This window comes from Gasterosteus aculeatus, chromosome 11 (genome assembly GCF_964276395.1).
Source record: "Gasterosteus aculeatus chromosome 11, fGasAcu3.hap1.1, whole genome shotgun sequence".
Classification (NCBI taxonomy): domain Eukaryota; kingdom Metazoa; phylum Chordata; class Actinopteri; order Perciformes; family Gasterosteidae; genus Gasterosteus; species Gasterosteus aculeatus.
In genome coordinates, this window is record NC_135699.1 from 4,576,294 (window position 1) to 4,593,173 (window position 16,880).

Consider the following 16,880-nt stretch of genomic DNA (forward strand, 5'->3'; position numbering starts at 1 on the left):
ACGCGCTGCGGCTCCCGTCTGCTGGTAGAAGTAGGCCAGTGTTACATCAGACTTGCTCGCCAAGGGAGTCTGCTGGCGAAAGTGTGTCATTGCGAAGCTCCTCTTGTTGCGGATTAGTCTTTAATGCCAAAAAAAACACAAAAAAATAGTGTCCCGTGGGGAACGGTAAGCTCTGCATGAGCGCCATCTCTACACAATGGAAACCAGTTTTGCCTTGAGGTACGCTTACGGGAACAGGGCACGTCCTTTATGATACGGAATACTGTTAAATAATCTTTCTAATTGTCCTCAAGGATTATAAAAAACGCAGATTACAGCCAAGGACGGCTGTAAAGCATCATGGCTCTAATTTATTCTGTCTGGTTACCGACGGTGATTCATTCTCTTACGTCAGTGACGGATCAGTAACGTGTTACCTAACTGGCGGTTCCTGCATGATGGCGATGGAGCGCGATGAGTCGATGCCAGGTCCTAAGCGGCGCCCGCAGACCGCCATCGCAGTCGCTGTTTTCTGACAGATGGCTGCTCGATACCAGCGTTGGTTTGCGAGCTGCTCATTAGGTCACGGGGAACGCTCGTCGGATCCCATCAGGTGTTGTTGTGTTAAACCACACTGAAAGAACCGAGAATGACAGGGACATTTTCATGATATGTTGATAGCGTCAACATTGTTTTATTTTCGATCTTGAAATGCTCCCATCTTCCACAATGAACATTAGTGTCTTTACATACATATTCATGTCAAAAGCGAGCGATGGTAATGACTAACCACCACCCATCTCTAAAGACCACACTATCTTCACCCACTTTTTTTCTTTTTCTTCCCTCCTCGTCTTTTTGCAAAACCACAAACGGTACTGATTAATACACACTGATAAAAGGTGGTGGGGGAATGGGGCAATTACATGTCATCACAGTCAATTGGAGAGAAAGACAGTGTAGAGAAAACGAAACACACCTTGACAAAAAAAAATATAAAACCAATGAAATAAACATTACAGTGTAGTTCAAGAGGGAGGGGGGGACACTTTACATTTATACACAATCATCAAAAAGCCAAATGGTACATAGACCTTTGCTAAAATGGGATTCTGTGCAGGCGATTCATCGCCGTCTGGCAGCAGAACCACCACCACGAAGGGATGAAGGCCGCCTGAAATGATTAATGGCGGCACGAGGGAGGCCCTTTTATTCACAAATTGAATGTCGGATTTTCAGCCCTGGCACAAATTGGTGGAATTAGATCATTTTGGTTTTTTATTAGCTTTAGTTTCCCAACAACCCCTCCATCTGGGAGCCAATGGGAACCTCTGGGCTCATGCTTGGTCGAAATGCAAAAAAACAAATCAAATCTATGTGCAGCAGCCCCCCTCCCGCCCGAAGCACCCTACACCGCCATTACAAGCTCGCGGCCGCGGGATGAGTCATAAAAAGGTCTGTACATGTTCTCCGTCTATGTTCCTGAGGCCTTTTTGACAGCGATGGTCGTGTGGGAAAGAGGAAATAAATACACTGGGCCAGGGAAGGGCAACAACAACAAGATATGGTCGATAAAGCTCAAAAAAAGTAGAGGCTTGCAGCCTGCAGCTGGTGAGTTCCACCAAATGTGTAAAGGCTGGTTAAAGGTTAAGCAGTCCGAACATTTTACCGAGGCCCTCGCATCAGGAAACGCGTTGTCCGTTTCAGTGCTGCTGTCGCGCCGAACCGGACCGTTTCCGTGTAAACAGGGCATTAAAAAACTGGCAATGCAAGGCAGAACAATCAAGTAAGAGGCGCTTTTTAACAATTCTAATGAGTCCCGTAGCAAACAGCGGACAAAGGTACGTCAATTGTGATTCATAATGGGATGGTCGCTTTTATTTAAAAAAGAACTTCTTTTTTTTAACCATTGCAGGTCTCACGTTTTTGTTGAATTTGTATTCAAAATTGTTGGTAAAATATATATTTATAATACACATATTCATAAATCACAGTAATATACAAACCAAGTGCTTCAAAAAAATAAAGGTGACTGCAAAATTGAGTGAAATGATGGAGATGGCTGGGGAGTGTGGGTCGGTAGAGGTAGGGTCTGGGAAGAGGTATGGAACTCGATGTTTGTAGTGTCAGTGTCTCTTTGGTCGAGGGAATGTCCCCAGTGTACATTTGCATTAGATTAAGGCAGATAGCCACACATGTGTATGCTTTGTTTACAATTACATATTCACCAAATTTGTAGTACTGATAAAGCTCAGAACTTTTCCTCGTCCTGCATTCTTGTTTGTGATCAAAACGTCCATATGCTCTGCTGTTTTTTTAGGAACGCCGTTCCATTCCTCCTCTCATCGCATAAAAAAAAGTGCTTCTGTAAGTATGTAGAGGATGTAAGAAATGACAATCTGTACAATATATACAAATATGATACAGCCCCACAAGACGTCCAGCCTTTTTTGGGGACGTTGGGCATAAGGAAATAGAGCAGTCCCAGGGGCTCGGGGGAGGGGGTGTTGGGTTATGGGGCAAAGGCATGATGGCGGGGTAGTTCAGGGCATTTACTGCAGCACTTGTAGCCTAATCTCGCCTCTTGTTCCGTCGCCCCCCCATCTCCTTTTTCCCACTCTCTGTCCTGCCCCCTTCCGCTGAGGCTGCCTGCCTGAAGCCTCTGACCGGGCTCTCTTGCGTAATGTTCTGCAGCGACATGAGGGACAGGTAGGGGTGCTGGGGCAGGGGGGGCGGCGTGGCAGGCGGCGGGGTCGTCGGGGATTCTCGGCCCTCGCAGTTGCCTCCGCTGCTCATGGCTCGGTGCTTGAGCCGCAATTTGTGGGGCAGCGCCGTGCCCTTCACCTCCACCTGGGGATCCCGGCCCGGGGCCTGGGAGGTGGGGGGCGGAGGCGAGGCCGGAGGGTGCAGGCTGCTGACAAGTTGGCCGTGGTAGTCGACCGTGCCTGAGGAAGAGGAGGGTGGGAACTCTTCGTCGTCCGTAGACGCGTCTTTGTCGGAGCTGGATGACGTGTCCTTGGGGTGCGACGGGCCTCGGTAGTAAGCCCCGCCCCCGTGCCCGCCCTCGTAGGTGAGCACTGGGGGCTCCTCATCTTGGGCACTGAGGTACGAATGGTGGGGCTGCTGATGAGAGTGATACAGGTGGGGGTGGTCGACCCCCTTCACCTGTCTGTGGAGGACCTCTGCAGACGAATGTCTCTCTTGCTGGTGGTGCTGCGGCTGCTGGGCGGGTTGGCAAACCCTGTGCCCCTTTCTCTCTCCGGACTCATCCCGGCCGTCTGACGGCTCATACGCGGGGGAGTGCAACGTCTTCCTCTCCAGCTGCTCCGTCACCTCAGCCAGTGTCTCCGTGGCGCTCTCCGTCATGAACTGGGGCAGCCAACTGGCACACGGCTGGCCGTCGGCGCCATGCTTCTGGGCTGCCGGCACATCGGCGTCCTGGTGCCTCATCAGGGCGTCCACAGGATAGGATGCGCTGCTGGAGCCGTACAGAATGACGCTCCTCTGGGCAGCAGGTGGGTGGGGGGCAGGCTGGCTGACTGTGTTGATGGTGTTCCCCGGCTCCTGATGGGGTTGTTCCTGTTGTTGTTGTTGATGGTGGTGGTGGTGCTGCTGCTGCTGCTGATGGGTGTGATATGCGGCCTCCAGCTCCTGAGAGTGCTGCTGGATCTGGTGGTGAGCGGGCTCGGAGGCCAGACCACGGTGGACGTTGAACATGATCTGGGTGGTGGTGTTGCCGTTGGCAATGTCCATCTCCAGCCGATCTCCTTCCTGTTTGATCTCAAACGGCAGCGGCTCGGGGCTGTCCCTGGAGGAGCCGTCGGACATGTCTGACAGGGAGCCGTGCGGGGAGTACTTCACCATCTGCCTGTGGCCCTCGCCACGTCCGGACTGCTCCGTTTCTGAAGAGTCAGAGTTCATCATCACCTGGGAGCCGCTGGAGTAACCGCTGGAGTAGTACGGGGCCGAGGAGGAGGAGGACGAGCCCCCGTTTTCCGCGTTGCCGCTGCCGCTCATTTGCTGGCTCTTCTCGATGTAGGAGGCAGTGGTTATGAGGCCGAAGCGCAGCTTCAGCTGCAGCAGCTCCGTCTTGAGCCTCACGTTCTCGTCATTCAGGGCCATGACGCGGTTCTCCAGCACCATGTCGTTGAGACGGCGTTTCTCCCGGGAACGCTTGGCCGCCTCGTTGTTCTTGCGGCGTTTCTCCCAATAGCTGGCGTCTTTCTTCTCGTCCGAAATGAACTCGCGCTTCCGCCTGCAGCTCATGCCAGGTTTGGGCTTGGCGAGGCGGCCCATGCGACTCGGACTCCCTTCGGCAGAAGGAAGAGACTCCTCATAGCTGCTGAAGGTCTCGCCGCAGTTGCTGTTCTCTGAGCTTTTGTTTAACGTTTTGAGGGCTGAGGCTAGATTTTCCATTTTTGTCTCGTGGGAGCCAGTTTGAAAAGCTTTTTTTTTGAGGAACGAACCTGGTCACAGGTCAAACGGAGGCGGCGCTCTCACAAAGTTTAACACTAAGTGTCCAAAGTAGCCGAAAAGAAGTAGGAAAGCTGGAGTTCAGCATTAGTAGCCCTCATTGATTCAAATGAAGGGGTTTTGTGGTTCAGTGTCTAGACTCCACTCCTCGACCAACTCAGATCAGACTTTACAAATGTATTTTTTCCCCTCTAGCTTTGCAGCAGTTGGTTTGTCAGAGCTGAGCCGGCGTCCTGGATCCCGACGTGAACGGCAGGAAGTAGGTCAGCCCGTCTACCTCAGAGTGTCAGCCTCTTGGGGAACCTCGTTCTTGCTCCGCCCGTCTGTCTCTGTTCGGTTGACTGCCAGATGAAAGGCTGCAGAGAAGAAAAACAAAAAAAAAGAGGAAAACACACGTTACTCCATGCGGACTTCTGGAGCACCGGTATGCATTTCCATAGCAGACTTAAAATGATGCACTCAAAAGTTATTTTTTTTTAATTTCCTCTCTGTGTTGTTGGTATTTCAGGCTACAGATATCAAAGACCTATTCCTCCGCCCCAACAGCTTTTGTTTTCCGTTTTGGCTTTAACCTTGCCGGCGTCGCCCCTGGCAACCAATGAACGTCCTTCCCGTCTGACCTTCTGACCTATTGATCCGCTCTGTCTGCGGCCCATGACCCCTGACATTTACCCCGGCGTGTAAATGTTGACTTTTGTGAGAGCGTTGAGTTCGTTGGATGATACCGTTTGATCCTCCGGCTTCTAGTGCAACGTTCGAAACCTGTAGGAAAGAACTGAACTCTCTCTGAGGCAGCAAAACAAATCCCAAAGAGGCGAGTCCACGCGTGAAGTTAATGATAACGTAACGCCGCAGCAATTGCATCAGTCTGACACACGCTGAGACCACAGAACTCCGCCGTTGGGGGATCAGCTCTCTTTGTTTGCCTGAGGACTATTCGGGCTCAGAGGGTGAGTCACACGCTGCCAGGGTTCCCTGGATACATTTCACACACAAAAGGAAAAACTACTTCCATAAGGGGGCTTTTTTCCCTGACCCACTACTCAAGCGCCCACCTCCCTCCACCACCCGATACGTTTGTCCTCAGAGGAATGTGGCGGCATTCCTCGCCACAACAACTCGCAATGCCGAATCAATGATGCGGAGTGAGCAGATAAGGGGGGGACAAAGGCAGCGAGCCGCCGCAGGTCAAGGACGAGGAGGGGGGGTTCGGAGGGGCTGGGAGCAGCTGGGAGGTTGGGCACCGACGAATGTAGGTCAAGGACCTCCTGGAAAGAAAGCAGAGGCGAGGCACGGGGGGGCGGGGGGCGGGAATGAAAGGGCCCGTTAACATTTCGGGGGTAGAACACGAGAGGTGCTCTGAGGTCTCATAACCACGGAAAGCTTCCGTAACGAGTCGGATAAGAACCAGAACCATGTGGGGATTATCGGGGCATTACGCTCATTACTAAACTCGAATGGAAGGATCTTTTTTTAAATGCCGAATGGCAAATCCAGACAAAAACTCAACAACTACGTGCACGAGCGCCGTTACACCATCTGAATCCAGAATCCCGTAATCTGGCACAGCGTTTGCACTGGTTGTACTCTGCCTTCCACCATTACGTAACTGCAGGTGTGTCCTGGCAATGAGTAGCGATGTACGAGCGCGTTCTTGGAATAAAACCGTTTTAACGCTTCGACAACTTGGATTAGATTATTTTATTTTTATTTTTCCGCATCGTGTCCTGCTGATCCAGAAACCGGGGACCGTCTGCTCTCTGTACAGACGAGTCGGAGCTGCGTGGCCCGCCGGAACATGGGGGTCAGCAGAGGTGAGACCAGGGAAAGATAACGAAAAAAAAGAAGACAAAAAGGGACAAAGAGGCGCTGAGAACTCGAGAATTGTCTTAATACAGACGGGAAGGGAGAGCATGCAAGGCCGAGACAAAGACGGAGAATCAATGAAGGAGAGTGAAAACAAAGAGAAGGACGCCGAAGAGATTGTATTACAGCTGGATAGGGGTGGGGGGTGGAGGGGGGCAGTGGCGACAATGTTGCTATTGCATCAATAGAAGGGATGGGTCACCCATAGCAACAACAAAAAAAGGGGGCAGAAAGGGCAGCCAATCACATCGACTCTCTCTCTCTTCCATTGGTGGCGAGGAAAACAACACTGGAGAAGAAGACCTGACAGACGAGACCGGGCACTTACGCAAAATGTGGCACATGAATGAACTCCCGTGATTAATGAAGCGCCCCCCCCCCCCCCCCCATCTCCCGCGTGAATGAGCGTGAATCGCCCCCCCCCCTTCAAAACACACAGTGCCAGAACACACAGTGCCGCTCCTCAAGAGCTCTGTGTTCCGTGACCTGCGTGCACTCTGTCCGATCCATCATGCGCTCGTCACGCGTCGTCGTCGTCGCTCTCCGTGGCACTTGTGGAATGATGGCTCAGTTAAAAAAAAAAGACTTGCTGCTGGCATAACCCCCAAAAAAACGCAGGACCCCGCAAGAGTTTCAATGTGGCGATGAGCACTGGAAACGGTGGACCGAGTCCCCCCCTTCTTAAAATAAAATAGGGATGCTTCCCCTTTCATGGGTAATGCAATGTGTGGCATGTGCTGCGGGCTTTAGGGGGGTCGATGGGTGGAGTCTACTTTAATTCCGGGTCTTATCTTTACAAAAAAAGAGAAGTGGGGGGGAATCGGGCAGCGCGCCAGCCAGTCCCATCCAGGCTAGATCCTTGATCCCTATCAGTCTCCCAAGAATGGGGAGAATGAGGACATGAATAAAAGAGCAGCCGAGGGGCTCCATGCGTCGCAGCAGTCACATGTGCGCCTTTAGCCCACTCGTTTCTGTGGATCGCCTCTGCGCCATGCCCCCCCCCCCAAAAAAACCGCAGCGCAGGAACGCCGACCCCGCGGGCTGGTTGCCTTACATGTGGCACGAGAAGCCCCCCCCCCCCCCCCCCCCCCGGGGGAAGTCAGGAGGCTGCTGTGTTTCACTTGGTAGAGCCGGACGGTTCCACGAAGCATAAAGAGTGAAGCCCGCAGAACAGTTGCCCGGGCAAACGTTCCGTGACGCAATAGGCTGTAAGATATTTTAAAAAGGGTGTGTTTGGTTCCCTTTATTGAGTAGGTCTGGATAAGTGTTTCTCTTTCTGCATGACTGCCTCTTTTATTTATTTGTTAAAGCGGGGCGAGGGTTTATTTAGGCAGGGTCTGTGACCCCCCCCCACACACAGGACTAGTGTGACCTACATTCACCCGGTTGGATACGGTCGAAGCGCACAGCTACAGACTCCGTGTGCGTGATTGTCTTTCCCTGCGGATTACATAACCCCCCCCCCCCCCCCCTGCACCTTGATCCGTTTAAATGATTTAAATCGGGTGTTACGCAACCCGGCACGGACCTCCTCGGTGAACCCGGCGCGGGGCGCAGGGACGGATGCGGCACACGCGCACACTTTACAATGCGCCCAAGGTCTCCCGTGCCCACGTGCTGTGCGGAAGACACAAGGCCGGTGGGGGGGAATTAATTCATTGTTGTGCTCTATTTCAAAGCCAGAGGTAAAACAAATCAATGTGCCAGTTTAAAAGAAGTATATAATCGTCCATGCGTCTTAAATTGGGACGGCGTCCACGTCACCGACACAATGCAGGAGTGCGAGCACATTGAGGTTAAAATAGGCGTGCGAGTTGAGACCACCGTGCGTGGCTTAATTCCGCCGATTACGCATCAAATATCGTTCATAACAAATTGTGAGAAATATGTTGCCACCCGCGTGCGTTCTTTGTTGCTCGGTCTGACAGATTCACGCATGTTCCATCGGATCCTCGGTCACGAATCCATCTGTGGTGCGATTTCACTCCCCCCCCCCAAAATAAACACAATTGAAGCTGGTTTTCTTTTTCGCCAGGCGGTTAAAAATAAACCCTCCTATATATATAGTATGTGTCACCTGAGCACATTAAAACGGCACACATCTGACCCGCATTTGATCCAGATGTGGCGATCGGCACCTCACCTGGCAACGGCGTGCTGCATCCTTTCCCCCCCCCCCCTTCTAAGTCCGAGCCGAGGTTGTTAATGAAAAGACAAAAAGAAGAGGAAAATATCGACACGAGCATCCAGGACGAGTGCATCCGTTGCGCTGTGGATCAGGCGACTTGTCCTTCGGATTGCAGACAGCAAACCAAGGGTTAACCGAGCTGCACAGCCGCGTTAACCTTTACAAAGAGCAGCCACACGTGACGGAGAGCAGCGCGTCCTCGCTGCCAACGCGGGAGCTTTTCCCCTCAGATGACTGCGTGAACTACTAACCTAAACCAGGATCAAAAAGGTCCCACGTGTAAAAGTGAGCGCGGGACGTTGCTGACGCGGAGAAGGCACCCGAATAGTAGAACATAAAAGAAATGACAGGGCAGCTATTTAAATATGCGCGTGCTGAATAGAATCGGGGTATGTATTAAATACGCATGCACAGCGCGGATGTGTTGGCCGTGCCTCATTACTACCGTGCCTTCGAAAAACCATCCACATCCGCGCGTTTACGCCAAAAACACCGCGCCTTCTTTTCCTGTGAAGGAATCCCGGAACTATTAGCGATCCATACCCGCGACCCCCGCCCGCCGCCTCCCTCACGCGCGCACGCACGCCCAAGAGCCCCTCGTTGTAAAATGCAAAATGCACGAAAGCACCAAAACAAACACTCGTGGTGCAAAACTTGGCTGAGGAATTTCCTCCCGGCATGAATAGCGACGCCAGCTCACCCTTTCTCTCCCCCTTTTAGTCTCCGGAGAGTCCGCGGAGGAAACAGTCCCAGCGGTCCGCTGTCTGTCGGTCGCCGCGTGGATCGGCGCAGGTACACGCGCGGGTGGGAACACAGTGGCGCTTGTTTGCGGTGCGCTCCTCGTGTCGCGTTAGCTCCAGTTCCTCTCCCTCTCTTTCTCCCTCCCTCTATTTCCTCCTCCCTCTCCTCCTCTCCGCGAGACTCTGAATGTATGTTAGTAGGTCAGTCGTTGCATAACGGGACGCTTTGAGTGCCTAGTCACGTTTTTTGTTCCCCCCCCCTGCTCCCTCCCTCTCGCCTCCAAATGCTGTTGCAGGGGAGGAGATGTCGTGGGGGGGGGGGGGGGGGGGGGGGGGGGGGGGGGGAGACTTGGCTCAACGCCAGCTCACCCATAAACTCCTATGATGCCCACGAGAAGGTTACTAGCCATTACCAACCAGCCCCCCCCCCCACCCCCCTCCACACCAAAAAAAGGAGTGGAAACACACACACACACACACACACACACACACACACACACACACACACACACACAGGAGCACGCAGTGAGCTCAGGAATATAAAAATAACTCAGCCGGTGTTTTGGGAACAGGACTATTTTCGTCTTTTGTGCCGATAGCAGACTTTGTCTTCCGAGAGCTTCTGAGTAACTGAGATGTTCTAAGGAAAGCAAGCAGCACATGCAGGTGCTGCTTTAAGGGCCTCCACGTGTCCCTGGTTGCCCTCCGGCCTCACAACTGGACAGTTTGTGGTGTTTCTGAGCATCAGGTTCCCTGTAGAGGACATACACACAGATAGAGGACATCACCCTTATTTCTAAGGGGAAAATCAGGGATACGCAGCTTCCTCGTCCCCGATGCAAACTCACTGTGACATGCGCCTTCAGGAGGAAACGACACACACTGCTGTCATTGTGAGCCCACACAGCAGCGGAACATTTCCTGGGTCTGATGCCCTGTTTGAGCCGAGTAAGCTGCTCTGCAGCCACAGCGCGGGGTGGGGGTGGGGGGGGGGTTTGTTATGTAACCCGGGGAGCGGCAGGAATGCGTGTGGCGTTGGCAGGAAGGCAGCGTGGGGTTATGTCACTCTGATCGAATCCCTTTGTGTTTGGGTTATTGGAGGGCAGAACAACAGTCTGAATGGCTGTCTGTCCGTCACGCTGACACCGCCGGGGTCAGAGGGCGCGTTGGTACCGTGAGCCACGCAGCACAGTGACGGCTTCTAGCAGCAATAGTTTGCTTAGATTCCCACCATGACTCCCGCCGTCGACGTGTTTACGGTCTTCTTCCACATCGAAGGGCCGGCTTTGCGTTTAATGGCCGGGAAAGTCGTGTGATCCTCCGGGAAACTCGTGTCCTTTGTTTCCTTCTTGCAACAGTCTTTAAATTTGCAGCGATTAGTTGATCTAATTGCATTGTTTCGTGTCCTTGAAGGAAGTTGAGGACCTTTTCCCCCTTTTTTGGTAATGGGGCAATTATCTGTTCTCGTCTTTGCTCAAGTACAACCGTACCAATTATGCCAAGTGGCCTTCCTTTTATGTTATATATATATATATATATATATTCTTTCTCTGATGAGTGCAATCAAAGCCCCACACATGAGTCCCGATTTGATTATGTTATGTTATGCCGTCACGCTGCGTCTCCATTGGGGCGAACTCGGGACGCTGCGGCTCCACGCGTCACGGCTCCTTTGTTTCCTTTCCTTCCCCGGAGGAGACGAGCGGCTCCGCTCGTCTCCTTCAGGGCCGGCCCGTGACCCTGCGCCCCCCCCCCCCCCCTGCCCCTGCCCTATAAACACTAAACACACACCCACGTATCTAGACACACACGCGCACATTCACGTTGTATCTGCATCACTCCCTCTCTGTTTTTGCACCCCATCCTTATCCCCACCCTACTCCATGCCGCCCCCCCCCCCCCCCAACCCCAACCCCCTTCAAGCTATGTCTGCAAGCGTTGCCATGGCAACTGTCGCACTGCCTGCCTAGCAACAGGCTTTATTCCTTCGCTATATACAAAAAATAAAAAAAGGGGTGGGGGATAGTGGGGCTGCGTATTTATTATTTATTTATTTATGTGGGTGAGGGCGGGCAGCATGTTGCAGTAGATTCATTAAATCTCTCATAGTGCCCTTTCCCGTGTCCCTGCAGGCTTTATTGCCTCTGGAGTCACTTTTGAAACGTTTCTTCTCTTTTTATTTGTGGCCAAAATAAGCGTTTGTAGGCCCGTCTAAAACGTAAGGATTGAAACGGGCCGCCCGATTCCATCATTTACATCCCGATTCCCTCAGCGGCTGGAGGAGCTCCACCACAATGACATCGAGTAGTGACGCCCGTTCTTTGGTCTAAATTCAGTTGCCCTCTTTCCTTCACACAGATCGTCACCACGCCGACTGGCCCGAGTACATGCAGTGATCCGTAGCGTGATTACTGGCTTAACTCGTGTTATGGTGTTCATTCTTTTGTTACTCAGCCGTTGTTGTGGGTCTCGCTGCACTTTTAATGTTTTTAATTCAACACAATCAACACTCTTATGTTAAAATAGTCAACAGATTTGTTGTTTTATCCCAATTAGAAGCAAAATATGCTTTTATATGGTAATATTTTCCACATCGGCTTCATCTTTAGCTCTTGTCCCAGTTTGTACGATGTTAAACAATTGTTTCATGTGATTGTTCTTCGAAGAAAATGAGGCCAGTAAGTGTGAGTTTGAAAAAAAAACAATGAATCGTTTTTGTTTTGAGAAAGGAATCGGGTCCCACGGACCTGAATGCCACACAAGGGTTAAGAAAGCTGGTGAAACACAACTCGCGGGCTCCTTTAGTGACGCCCATCGTATCGTCTTTGCTGCCCTCTGCCGACTCCAACATGGCGTGATTTATTAGTGGGACCAGTACTTTAATAATTCCCAACTAAGACCATGGGAACCAGTGGTTAGAGGTTTGACATTGTATGTGAGAGTCTAACTCCTGCTGCCCCACTCCTCATCGACTCCGGTCCCCTCCAGATGTTCCCACAACCACTCTCTCTGTGTGTCTTTGTCTCTCTGTGTGTCTTTGTCTCTCTGTGTGTCTGTCTCTGCCGGTCTGCGCAGGGACATCGGGGGAAAGAAACCGTGCTCAGCTCCGCTTCTCTCCCGTCTCCGTCAGAGCGCGTCGGCCAAACCGTGTATCGTCCTCTTTGTTCTCTCATTATCGGCCTTTAGGGAAACTCTGTATGTGCTGAACGAGACAATATTTGCAACAAAGGACGTGGCATAACTGCGGCCCATTGTTCTGGATTTTATTCCTATTATTAAACTTCCCGTAATGCAGTTATATCAGACCCACAGTTCCTTTTAAATGTCCACTTCTTTCAAAGCCAGAAGCAACAACGTAACAAAGACCCGGATGACGGATCATTATGACATCAGGTGTTGTTACGTCAAACTGTGCAGAGCTCACGCCACAACTGCAGGTTCACGATTTCCATGTAAAAGTGTAAGTAATAATCATCTCACCACCACGATGTATTTTCGAATGTTTTGTTTTCTTTATTCTTATATATGAAAATGTATACAGAAAGACAAGCGGACAGCGGCATCGCGATGCCGTGATGTAAACAGCGGCGTGTTTGTCGTGGTCACAGTGAGCGGGAGAAAACTATCACACGCTACTTCGGATAACACTCCCTGTTAAACAGCTGGGTTATGAGATGAGACATTTATTACAACGCAGCACAACATTCAAAATAAAAAAAAAGACGAGACATAGTTAAGAGTTCTTAATCGGCCCGTGTGAACGCCCCGCGCCCTCAGTTGACCTTCGCCATGAGCTGCTCCGTGAAAAGCCTCTTCAGCTGCGCCACCTCCTCGCTCAGAGAGTTGAGCTGCGACTTCAGGTGAGTGTTCTCGTGCTTGTACCGGGCCGCGGCGGGCTGGAGTCCGGCGGCCGAGGCCTTGCACTGGGGAGGGGACGGCCTCCCCCTCTGGGCTTCCTCGCCCTCCAGCTGCTGGAGCCAGGAGCCGGCGCAGTTCCCCGATGCCGCTTCGCCGCCGCTCGGCCCCTTGAGGTCCTCCCTGGGACCATCGCGTCCCTGCGCGGGGCTCCGCCGGCCCCCCGCGGCTTCGAACGCCTCCCCGCCGCCGGGGGTCTTGAAACGCAGTTTGTGGGGGAGGTTCTTAATGAACTCGCCTTGGTCCCACCTCGCTGAGGCGGCTCCCGATCTGTGGTGGACGATGACGGGGGAGTGGTGCAGGTCGCCGGCCAGCTCCTCCGCCCGGTGCGGGGAGAATTTCCCGTGATCGCTCAGCCGGTCCTCAAAGAAGATGGGGCTGCCCACGCTGGACCCGTCCGGCGTGGAGAACCCGGAGTCCTCTGACGTGTTCCCGGCATCCCTGGAGGCCCTGGAGCTCAGGCCTGCCTGGCCGTTGCCGTGGGAGGCCGAGGAGCCGGGCAGACCTCCCTCGCCCCTGTGCAGATAATAGTGGGGGGTCAAGGTTGGAGCGCCGGGACCGGGAGCTGCGGCGAGGGGCAGCATGGGGGCGCTGGACGAGTCCTTGACCAGCCCGAAGCGGAACTTGAGGGCCAGCAGCTCGGCCCGCAGGCGGGCGTTCTCCTCCAGCAGAGCCAGGACGCGGCCCTCCAGCACCATGTCGTTCACGCGCCGCTTCTCCCGCGAGCGCTTGGCGGCCTCGTTGTTCTTCCTCCTCTTATCCCAGTAGCCCTCATCCTTCTTGTCCACGGGGATGAACTCTCGCTTGCGCCGGACGCTGGAGGAGGGGCTCTCTTTGCGCTTGACGGCCGCGCCGCGAACCAGCAGCGAGCGCGCCAACATGCTGCTGGAGGTCAGGATGGACACGGCTTCGTCCGTGAAGGACAGGGGCCCATCATCTCCTCCTCCTCCTCCTCTTCCTCCTCCCGCTCCACCGGGACTCACGGGCGACTCCAGAGTGTGGAGCACGGCCGCATCCTGCGGGTCCATCTCCTGCTGGGACTCCTCTTCAAACATCGTCCGCCTGTTGATGCAGCGAAACCACAGCGGACGCAGCAACGGCGCCACCTGGTGGGCAAAGGGAACGCGGGTGTTATTGGTTACGCAAGCGCTATTACGACACAGCATTATGTAACTCATTACATCTCTCCGGTAGAACGGGGAGCGACGTGTACCGTCAGCCCGCCGGCCGCGTTACGCGTCCCGCACGGGACGGCGCGCGCGCGCTGTGACCCGGTTACGCACCGCAGGAGGTCCACGCTGATCAGCGTCACTCCGTAACACGAGCCGCCGAGAAGAACCAGCGACATGTGGACCATCTGCTCCCCGGGGCACCGGGTCTGCAGCCCGTGATCCGGTTTCCGGTCGGACTGACCCACATGTCCGACCCACACGTTTCCCTTTGCTTCTCTAACGTGACCCGGCTCTTCTGTTCCCAGTGACACGTTAGACAGCTACTTTTGATATGCTTGATATAATATGTAATTATTATAGCAGCGTGTAGAGGAGCGCGATATTACGTCACCCTGACCTGGATAAATGTCATTAAAGAAAAGCAACAATCAAAAGAGTTTGAAGAGGACGTGCGGTTACAGTGACCCGTGTTTTCTGTAGTAGTTTCATTCAGCGAAATGATACAAATACGTAAACAATAACAACATAATAATAATAATAAGAAGAAGGATAATCAAAGACGCATTTGAAGTAATAACCGTACCTGTAGAGGTTTTCAAGAGTCCGCAGAAAACGTCTCTCCGTCCGGTCCCAGGAAGAAGCGCCTTCCTTCCGCTCTTCCTCCCCCCTTTTCTCTCTCCCTCTCTGTCTGCGGGGTTTAGAGCACTGCGGGTCCTCTCGGCGCTGTTACCTCACGTTACGCTCACCTGCTCTCTGCTCCACTTGGAATAAGCGCAGCTCTTATTTGTGAGGCGGAGTTCAGCCCGGGACGGTTCCTATCCTCGCCTGAACCAGCGGGGCCCTTTTTGAGCGTGCGCGTTCTCTGGGACCGCCTCCATCCGTGCACCCCCCCCCCCCCCCCCACACACCCCATTCAGACAAGCACACCTCCTCCCTCAGGCAGCATCATCTACCCCCCCCCCCCCAGGATAATCCACTTATTACAATTAGGTAATGTTGCGCGTGTCTTTCTCTTGAAAGCATGTTGTGTGAGTCAGGCATGACGATTAGTCCATAACTATACCAGCAGATGTATGCAGTGTACAGAGGCTCGTGCTTCCGACGCTTTAGCAGCTTTAAAAACACACGTGTGATTACTCTTCTTAGTAAGTTGTCACAGAAGTCAGACACCTCCGTTTCTCAACTTTTATTCAAACTCCCAAAAAGAATTTTCCGTTTCTGTTTTATCGGAGTTTCATAACAGGAAGTTACATCTGACCTTCAAACATAAGTTGCATCACAAATAGGGTAACAATTTGTCTTTCGTTGTTATTATTATTATACCATTTGTTATTGGATAGAAGCATCTAAAGCACAACAACAATGTGTTAATGTAATGTTGTTTGCGGGTGCAACCTGCTTTCTTTTTTTTTTTAATAGTCAGCGGAAAAGTTTTTTACGGCAGTCATGTGTGTGCAAACAACGAGAAGAGAAAAGCCCGAATGCGGATGTTAAATTCGATTTGGATTGAGAATGTTTGGAAAGGGGATGAACACTGAACACAGATCGCTGGCGTCAGTTGACTGCCTTTAGAATTTATCAGGAAACCACAGTGAATAGTGTGTTTTCAAGGCAACCGGAAGTTCCGGTAAAACCAGAAAGCTGCTGTCTGAAACACTGCAAAACCATCTCACGTGTGCTGCCCCATTGACAATAATAATGATCCACAGCACTTTGGGGACAAAGGTTAGAACAGTATCATCGTTTGCATTACCCAATATGTTATGAGTGATCGATCCTCTGTGGTGCATTTGGCTTATTGCGCGTGTGTGTGTGTGTGTGTGTGTTTCTTGTGTGTATCGACAGGATGAGGTCTCACCTGACCCCGTGTTTTTATAGCGATCGGGACACAGTGAACCGCGTGCATTGCATCACATCACAAACCTCCTGAGCAAACAGCGCCGGGGGGCCCCTTACCTCTCAGCCTCCTTTGACTCTCTGATAGGGGCAGGAGCCAGCTAGGGGCCCCCGCCACGGACAAGTGGGGCCACGCAAGGTCGTTCTCCATTGCACAGCGGATGGTCGGCGCAGTTAGCCGGTTAGCTCCGCTCAGCAGGGCGCCAAGACCGTAGACTGGGTGGAGGGGGGGGGGGGGGGGGGGGGGGGGGGGCAGCTGGCACGGCCCCGTGCGAAGGGGATGAAATCAGTTGGGAAAGTGTGTGACGGCCCGCGCAGATTAGAATCTCTGTTTACTGACTGTGCGGAACATTCTCCGCATCACAACGTGCACGGAAGCTGCTTAAGCGTCATGCGAGGCCGTGTCACTCAGGCGATGTTAACGTCCCGGCCCCAATGAAAAAATGCTCGGCTGGAACCAACAGAGAAACCAGAGCGTGGGGCAGTACAATCAGTACAAACAGGGGGTCATACATGAGGGATTGTGACGGTTTTTAGGGGAGCGTTGGCTTCGTAAGCCGCACCTGTGGGTGTCGGGAAGGACGCAGGCGTGAGAGGGAACAACCTGTCGGGTGTGATCTTCATACAAACGGGTTCTGTCAGGTCCATTTT

General features: G+C 52.7%; 2 protein-coding genes across 5 annotated transcripts; both read right to left on the reverse strand.

Annotated features, from left to right (window-relative positions):
• Positions 1–640: 640 nt before the first annotated feature.
• LOC120827943 (uncharacterized) lies at positions 641–9,515 on the reverse strand. Of its 4 annotated transcripts, none has more exons than XM_040191176.2 (2): positions 9,207–9,515; positions 641–4,808 (listed from the first exon to the last, which is right to left on the reverse strand). In XM_040191176.2, exon 2 carries the CDS (start codon positions 4,393–4,395, stop codon positions 2,551–2,553), a length of 1,845 nt encoding a protein of 614 aa, XP_040047110.2. In that variant the 5' UTR covers positions 4,396–4,808; positions 9,207–9,515; the 3' UTR covers positions 641–2,550. The 4 variants fall into 4 exon arrangements, with proteins under 4 accessions (XP_040047110.2, XP_077940654.1, XP_040047111.2 ...); XM_078084528.1 differs by lacking the exon at positions 9,207–9,515 and adding an exon at positions 8,758–9,055; XM_040191177.2 differs by lacking the exon at positions 9,207–9,515 and adding an exon at positions 8,462–9,055.
• A 3,223-nt stretch (positions 9,516–12,738) lies between these two features.
• LOC120828299 (uncharacterized) lies at positions 12,739–15,214 on the reverse strand. Its single transcript, XM_078084529.1, has 2 exons — positions 14,917–15,214; positions 12,739–14,267 (listed from the first exon to the last, which is right to left on the reverse strand). Exon 2 carries the CDS (start codon positions 14,214–14,216, stop codon positions 13,020–13,022), a length of 1,197 nt encoding a protein of 398 aa, XP_077940655.1. The 5' UTR covers positions 14,217–14,267; positions 14,917–15,214; the 3' UTR covers positions 12,739–13,019.
• Positions 15,215–16,880: the final 1,666 nt, after the last annotated feature.